This window comes from Pezoporus occidentalis, unplaced genomic scaffold (genome assembly GCF_034315485.1).
Source record: "Pezoporus occidentalis ecotype Australia unplaced genomic scaffold, CSIRO_AGI_Poc_V1 ctg255, whole genome shotgun sequence".
Lineage (NCBI taxonomy): Eukaryota > Metazoa > Chordata > Aves > Psittaciformes > Psittacidae > Pezoporus > Pezoporus occidentalis.
The window spans coordinates 464,220-472,179 of record NW_026914448.1 but is presented as its reverse complement, the minus strand read 5'-3'; the positions used below and the strand labels follow the sequence as shown (position 1 = coordinate 472,179).

Below are 7,960 nucleotides of genomic sequence, written 5' to 3'. Positions count from 1 at the left end.
TTACAGGAGTGGTGGTTTTATGGGGTAGGGGCAGCACTTTGGGAGCATGGTGCATGCTAGTCAGCAGGCTTTGCGGTTTTGAGACCCCATGCTGATGTTAAAGGGTCTCATAGTCCCAAGTTTGTAGCCAATCCCTCCCAAATTCCCCTATATCCACCAAAAATCCCCCTCCGGCAGGGGAGACCAGCTCTCCAGCATGACAGGGATGCAGAGCCCCCTCCTAGTGCAAATCCTTTTACATTTTCTCCCTTTGCAGCCGCCCTGACTTCTCTTTCTTGCCTTTTCATCACAACCCAAGCGCAGCATTTCCCTGTGCCAACCTGGCCCCTCTGCCCTCACCCAGCAGGAGCCAGCACCAGGAACTGAAACCTGCCCCTGCCTGGGGCATCACTTAGCCCTGTGCAACCCCGAGGGCTATTATAGGGCTAAAACCACGCTTGGGGGGGCCTATTTCTTTCTAAGCAGCACTTTCTTGAGGTGTGAAAGCGCAGCTGCACCAGCTGCTGTGACGCCACAAGGATGCTGGAGATGGAGAGGGAAATGTTCCCAAAAAAAGGTCACACATCCCGCTTTACGCCCCTCTTTTTGCCCCAAAGATGATTTCTAACCCCATTTTCCCTGCAGTTATGGCTCTGCTGTGTTTTCCCTGCCCCAAAGGAGCGCTATTGAATTCCAGCAGCGCATGACCCTGCAGGGAGTTGGTGGGCGACAGCTGCATCCACAAAGGGCATCCCACGCCAGGACAAGACTTTCATGAAAACAAAGGCGATTAAAGCCGTGGCTGTCCCCACTGCAGGTGACTTACCCACCCCCTGGCCCATGCAGCACCCAGGGGATGGGGCAAGCACCCAGCTTGCACCTTCCACCCTCCCTAAAACAAGAATTAAAGCCACATTTCCCAGCTAAGCAAATGCAGCCCTTCAGGAAGGGAAATAAAACCTAACCGAGCCTGGCGCTGGCACGGCCCCAGCTCGGCTCCTGTGTCACACTGAATATTTTACAGCGTGGGTTTATGGGTGGTTGGTCACATCAGTGTCTCTTTGTGCTGAGGGGGAAAAAAAAAACACACCCCCGAGGTTCTTATAAAAGCAACCCCCCCCTCCCCTCGTGGGTGTCTTGGGGTGCTTTTCCCCCTGCACTGATTCATGCTCCATCACTGGGAAGCACGGGCGGGCATTGCTCACACCCAGCCCGGAGGCTGAAAGCCTGGAGGTGGGATTAAGCCAGGCTTTGGTTGATCTCCTCCCAGCAGCCAGGCTTTATAAATCCCCTCGTGCCACCCGTCACAGCACCCAAGGGTGCCCCAGGGCCCTGCCAGCATGGCGCAGCAGCGCCGTGTCCAGCTTTCCACTCAGCGTCCCACCAGCACCGTCTGCGTGCTGGGCACCGAGCTCTCCCTGGATGTCTGCGGGTAAGCTGGGAGGGGGGAAACACATTAAAACCTTTTGCTTTTATCCCATTAATCAAGCTGATAAATCAGCTCAGGGCAAGGGGGGGGGGGGGGATATGCTCCTGCATGGGGTGTTTTTCTCAGGGGATGCTGAGCTTTGGGAATACAGGGATGCTCAGAATTGCGATGCATCCACCAAGCAGTGACCCCTCCAAGGGGGATTTTGCGGTGCAAACCTCCCTGGGAGCTTGAAGTGATGCCTCGAGCTGAGTTTCACATCCCAGCCCCAGGGCCTCCTGCAATAAGGAATTATTTCCCTGTTTCTGGGGAACATGGGGTGAAACCACCATGGAGCTGCTGGCCGGGGTGTCACCTCCCGGCACTGGGTGTTTCAGCTGCCTCACTGGCTCCAGCCCAAGCTCAAGTGCTTTTCAGCAGCTGGCTTTGCTTTTTGTTTCCTTAAAGCCCTGCCCGAGCTTCCTCAAACCCCAGTTTGAGGTCTGAGTTTTCCTCTAACACATCCAAACCCACTGCGCCGCCACTGCTGACAGCTTCCCATCCTCTCCCGCTGCCCCTGGGGTGGGTTTTGCCATGCTTCCCTCCTCACAGGTCAGGATTTATGCTCCTTGGCCCATCGCCCATGGTCTCTTGCACCGGGGAGGAGCCATGCGAGCTGCAGCCTGCGCGGCCATGCAGCGTTGCTTTGCTCTTAAGGGGATGCAACTGGTCAGGGCATGGAAATGTGACTATTTGGGAAGGCCAATGCCATAAAAACCAACTCCCAAACAGCTCCAAGGTCCTGCGATGGGAAACTGCAGGATTTGTTGGAATTGCATTGGAAGTTGTTGTTGCATTTGATGCAGTTGAATATTGCAAGGTCCTGTGTGTGTCGCAGGGGTTGTTGCAGTGTGCATTGTGGGATTTGCTGCTCTCCAGGATTTGTTGCCTCCAGCAGGATTTGCTGTAATCCCCTTTGCTGGGATTTGTTGCAGTTGCCTTTTGCGGGATTTGTTGTAATCACGTTCTGTAGGATTTGGTGCATATTGAAGGACTTGGAGCACTTGCCTGTTGCAGGATGTGTTGTGTGTTGAAGAACTTGTTGCAGTTGTGTTTTGCATGACTTGTTGCCATTGCACATTGCAGGATCTGCTGCTTATTGAAGGGTTTCATAGAGTCGTAGAATACAGAATGGTTTGGGCTGAAGGGACCTTAAAGCTCATCCAGTTCCAACCCCTGCCACGGGCAGGGACCCCTTCCACTAGAGCAGCTTGCTCCAAGCCCCTGTGTCCAGCCTGGCCTTGAACACTGCCAGGGATGGGGCAGCCACAGCTTCTCTGGGCACCCTGTGCCAGCGCCTCAGCACCCTCACAGGGAAGAGCTTCTGCCTAAGAGCTCATCTCAGTCTCCCCTCTGGCAGGTTAAAGCCATTCCCCTTGGCCTGTCCCTACAGGCCCTTGTCCAAAGCCCCTCACCAATGGTTACTCTGTGGGATTCCTTACCTAGTGCAGTATTTCCTGCTTGTGGCAGGATTTGCATCACCTGCAGATGGTCGCACACTGCAGCATTCCCTCAGTGCCCCATGTGGGGCTCTCACTTTGCTTTTCCCTCCCCAGATCCGCACCCAAAGACGCCGTCACCTTCCACGTGCAGGGAACACCAGGAGTGAAGGTCTATGTGGTGCATGATACACAGAGCGTCAAGATGCCCTCCAGCGTGAGCCGCTGGCCCTTGGCTGCCGGTGCCGAGGTGCTGCTGTCCATGGATGCTCTCAGCAAGGACGTGGGTGATGAAAAGGTGGGTGCTGGTGCCCCCGCAGGATTCAGCCCCACTTTGCATCATGCTGAGCATCATGCTCCTTGTTGCAGGTCAGGATTTCCTATTTCGGGGAGGCCGGCGGGGTGCCCGTGGGCAGAGCCATGCTGTACCTCACCTGCGTGGGTAAGTGAGTGTGGGGAACCCCAAACTGTGGTGCTGGTGGGGATGTGCCCCCTCAGCACCCCTCTCTCTGCAGAGGTCTCGCTGGATGCTGACACCACCCGTGGTGGTACGGTGAGCAGGACGTTGCTGGATAAGGTACAAAGCGGGCTGGGAGGCCCCAAGGACTGCTGTGGCATGGGGAAGGTGATGACTGACCCCCCAAGCCCTGCTTTGCCCATCCCTTTGCCAGACAACATGGACGTGGGGTCCTGATGGACACGGGGCCATCCTGCTGGTGAACTGCGACCGAGATGATCCCACAGCCAAGATGCTGGATAACAGCGACACCGCCATCCGCTCTTACGACGGTACCAGCACATCCCATGAAACAAACCTCCTTTTCCTACTTTTTGCCCCCCAGATTTCCCTTTCTTACACCCCTTTCCAACCCCAGACCTGAAGGACATGTCACAGATGGTGCTGCGCACCCGAGGGCCCCGCACCATCTTCACCGGCCACCGCCTCGTCCTCCACGTGGACTACAGCGATGCTGATAAAGTCGGTGTTTTCTACGGTGGCAGTGAGTGCCCAACACTGGGGTTTGGGGAGGGGAAACACCCCTAATTATTGGGGTTGAAGCAAAATCCTTGCAGCAGAGTGGGTACCACTTCTGCAGCATTCATCCTACATCCCATGCTGGGTTTATCTGATGCACTGGGTGATGCTCCCCACTGTGCATTGCTCCCTGGGATCAGATACACCCTTTTGGGAAGGTTTTAGCAAGGAAAATAGTGCTAAAATCATACAGAAAAGGAGGTTCAGCTGCTTAAAGGGGTTGTACCCACAGATAGTGTTGCACTGGAGGAGTACAAGCACGTCCTGGGGGGCTCAAAGCTCGCCTACACCATCAAACCCAGCCGGCATCAAGAGGAGAGCATCTTCTACGTGGAGGGACTCGCCTTCCCTGATGTTGGCTTTTCAGGGCTGGTGGCTTTCCATGTCACACTGCTGGAGAGCCCGGAGAAGGTACCAGCAGTGGTGGGGTTGGGTTGAGCCGTGGTGGAGGCAGCAGAGCCCAAACACTGTCCCTCTGCCATGCAGGGGCTGCTGGAGACTCCCATTTTCACGGACACCGTGGTATTCCGCATGGCTCCGTGGATCATGACCCCCAACACTGCAGCACCGCTGGAGGTCTTTGTCTGCAGGTGGGTGCTGGGTGGGTGGCCGCATCCTGCCTGATGCTGGATCAATCCTATATGTTGTTTCCCTTCCCAGTGTGGACAACAATGAGGATTTCGTGGCGGCTGTGGGTGCTGTGGCCGAGAAAGCCAAGTGCCCGCTCACCGTGTGCCCGCCGCTGGAGAACCGCCAGGACCGCTGGATCCAGGTGGGTGCAGGATGATGCCCAGCCCCAGCCCTGCTGCAGCAGCTCCTGCCCATCTTCTCCATCCCTTCCTTCTCCAGGATGAAGTTGAATTTGGCTACGTGCAAGCTCCCCACAAGACCTTCCCTGTCGTCTTTGACTCACCCCGTGACCGGGGGCTGAAGGATTTCCCTGTCAAGAGCATCCTGGTACCTGATCCCTTCCTTCTTCCTTCCCAGAATGCATAAAGCTTTGCAAATCCGTTAAAAAAATGTGACAAATCTCGATTCTTCTGGCAATTTTGGGAAGGGAAGAGCCAACACAGAGGATGATTTGGGAGTGATGCACTTTGGATGCTTACAGACTTTTCCTTTTAACCTTTATCACCTTTTTTCCCCCCTATCCAGGGCCCTGATTTTGGTTACGTGGCCCGGCAAGCACCGGAGGGTTCTTCCAGCCTGGATTCCTTTGGGAATTTGGAGGTGAGCCCACCCGTGACAGTGCAGGGCAAGGAGTACCCCTTGGGCCGCATCCTGATTGGCAGCAGCTTCCCCAGGTGAGATGCAGGATGAGGGGGTCAAAGCAAAGGAAAAACAGCTTCCAAAAAGACTTTTATGGACCGTTTGAGGTTGGATACAAGCAGAGCATCCCCTTGGGCACCCCAGAATGTCACCTCCCTCCTTGTGCCCCCCCAGATTCGGTGGCAGGAGGATGGCAAAGGCTGTCAAGGACTTCCTCGCTGCGCAGAAGGTGCAGGCGCCGGTGGAGCTGTTCTCGGACTGGCTCGCTGTTGGCCATGTGGATGAGTTCCTCAGCTTCATCCCTGCGCCCGATCGGAAGGTAACGAGTCCCATGATGGGGAAGAAGTGGGGTGGAACCTTTATATCCCCCCCCAACCTCATCCCTTCTCCCTCCTCAGGGTTTTCGGCTGCTCCTGGCCAGCCCCAGTGCCTGCTACCAGCTCCTCAAGGAGAAGCAAGAGGAGGGCTTCGGCGAGGCAGCGATGTTCCATGGTAGGGGAAGATGGAAAACAGGGCTCAGTGGGTTCGTTTTTCCCTTTTTCCTGCAATGTGCAGTGAGATGGGTGCACAACCCCCCTAAACCCATCTGATGGGTGGGAAGTGCTGCCAGCAGCAAGGATGGGGACAGAACTGAGTATAAAGCTGCACAGATTTGATGTCCTGGGTTGGGATGGAACTCACTACAGTGACCCTGAAATGGGGGAAGCTCCTGGATGAGAGCCGGGAGTCTCATCCCAAAGTGTTGGGGGAGGAATTCCTGCCCAGTTATTGTGCTGCAGGGCTGGAAGGGGTGCCCAGGACAACCATAACCGAGATCCTGGCTGATGAAGGGCTCCGGAAATTCAATAGTTACGTGCAGGTGAGCAATGGGAGCAGGGGGCTCCTTTCCACCCATCCCTATCTCCCTCTGTGTCCTTCCATCCCTCTGTCCATACTTCCGTTCTTCCCTCCCTCTTCTACCCATCCTTCCATCCATCTCTCCATCCCCTCATTCGTTATTGTCCATCCCTCTGTCCTTCCACCATCCCATCTCTCCGTTTTTCCACCCATTCTTCTCTCCACCTCTCCATTCTTCCACCCGTCGCTATGTCCATCCTTCCAACCCTGTATCCCTCCATCCATCCATCCCTCCATCCATCCATCCCTCCATCCATCCATCCTTCCATCTTTGTCCATCCATCCATCCACCCATCCATCCCTCCCTCCCTCCACTTTGTCCGTCCATCCATCCATCCATCCATCCATCCATCCATCCATCCATCCATCCATCCATCCATCCATCCCTTCACTTCTCTGTTTCTCCCTCTAGCCCTTTGTCCACCCATTCCTCCCTTCATCTGCCCATCCCTTTGTCCCTCCATCTCTCCATCCCTGTGTCCATCCCTCCCTCCCATCAGAGCTGCATCAACTGGAACAGGGACATCCTGAAGCGGTCTCTGGGTCTATCTGAGCCGGACATCCTCGACATTCCCCAGCTCTTCCGAGGTGACACTGCCCATGGCGCTGAAGCTTTCTTCCCAGACATGGTGAGACCCTCAGCACCCTCCTCTCTGCTGCAAACACCCCTTTTGGGTGGAAAACACTGGCTTTTGGTCTGGCTGCAGGTGAACATGCTGGTGCTGGGCAGGCACTTGGGCATCCCCAAGCCCTTTGGACCACAGGTGGGTGGGCAGTGCTGCCTGGAGGAGCGGGTGCGGGCGCTGCTGGAGCCCCTGGGCCTCACCTGCACCTTCATCGATGACTACTTCTCCTACCATGTCTTCTCTGGGGAGGTCCATTGCGGCACCAACGCCCGCCGTAAGCCCTTTGCCTTCAAATGGTGGCACATGGTGCCTTGAGGTGGCTTCAGCCCCCGCATCCCCGTCCCCATCCCACAAGTGCCTTCAGCGGTGGTGGCCGTCGGCCTGTCCAAAATAAAGCAGGGCTGCAGGTTTCTCCTCTTGCTGGTGCAGGGTTTGCAGCTGGGGCCTCAAGGGGAAGGTGTGCTCCTGGGGTGACTCTTGGTGGTGGTGCAGCACTTGGGCATCGCGCTCCCAGTACAGCCAGGAAGTGAGGATGGTTAAAGGGGGAGATGAAACGTGGAGAGTGGGGTTAGGGTGCCCTGGGTGCTGCTGCGGTGCTGCAGGTGCAGAGTGCACATGGGTATGTCCCAACACATGTGTGCAAGGCTGCGTGCATGCCAGGAACGTGTATGTACAGAATGCACATGCATGGGTGCACAAAACCATGTTCATGCACTAAAAAGCATGTTCATGGTGCACAAAACCATGTTAATGCACCAAAAAGCATGTTCATGGTGCACAAAACCATGTTAATGCACCAAAAAGCATGCGCATGGGTGCACAAAACCATGTTCATGCAGAAATGCACGTGTGCACAAAACCATGTTCATGCACCAAAAAGCATGCACATGGGTGCACAAAACCATGATCGTGCACCATAAAGCATGTGCATGGGTGCACAAAACCGTGTTCATGCACCAAAAAGCATGATCATGGTGCACAAAACCATGTCCATGCACCAAAAAGCATGTGCATGGGTGCACAAAACCATGTTCATGCAGAAATGTGCACAAACCCATGTTTGATGTCCTCAAATGCACGTGCATGTGTACAGAAACATGCGCATGCACAGAAATACACACGCCTGTGCACACAAAACCATGTGAATGCAACAAAATGCACATGCATGCGTGCGCAGATCCATGTTCATGAGCTGAAACACACATACATGTATGCACAAGCTCACATACATGCAATACCATCACCT

The 7,960-nt window shown here is 55.2% G+C and overlaps 1 protein-coding gene across 2 annotated transcripts; it reads left to right on the top strand.

Annotated features, from left to right (window-relative positions):
- Nucleotides 1–625: 625 nt before the first annotated feature.
- On the top strand, nucleotides 626–7,125 carry LOC134166189 (protein-arginine deiminase type-1-like). Of its 2 annotated transcripts, none has more exons than XM_062623597.1 (16): nucleotides 626–1,411; nucleotides 3,004–3,184; nucleotides 3,256–3,328; nucleotides 3,402–3,463; nucleotides 3,558–3,675; nucleotides 3,762–3,887; nucleotides 4,140–4,333; nucleotides 4,409–4,512; nucleotides 4,583–4,694; nucleotides 4,772–4,879; nucleotides 5,078–5,226; nucleotides 5,366–5,510; nucleotides 5,590–5,683; nucleotides 5,971–6,050; nucleotides 6,589–6,717; nucleotides 6,796–7,125. In XM_062623597.1, the coding sequence occupies exons 1-16, from the start codon at nucleotides 1,320–1,322 to the stop codon at nucleotides 7,027–7,029; spliced, it is 2,001 nt and encodes a 666-aa protein (XP_062479581.1). In that variant the 5' UTR covers nucleotides 626–1,319; the 3' UTR covers nucleotides 7,030–7,125. The 2 variants fall into 2 exon arrangements, with proteins under 2 accessions (XP_062479581.1, XP_062479582.1); XM_062623598.1 differs by having other exon boundaries at nucleotides 631–1,411; nucleotides 4,155–4,333.
- The last annotated feature ends 835 nt before the right edge of the window (nucleotides 7,126–7,960 follow it).

Coding starts and splice junctions, on each gene's coding strand:
- LOC134166189 (XM_062623597.1), top strand. CDS start 1,320: ATGGCGCAGCAGCGCCGTGTCCAGCTTTCCACTCAGCGTCCCACCAGC. Junction 1,412..3,003: donor CTCTCCCTGGATGTCTGCGG/GTAAGCTGGGAG, acceptor TTCCCTCCCCAG/ATCCGCACCCAAAGACGCCG. Junction 6,051..6,588: donor AATTCAATAGTTACGTGCAG/GTGAGCAATGGG, acceptor CCCTCCCATCAG/AGCTGCATCAACTGGAACAG.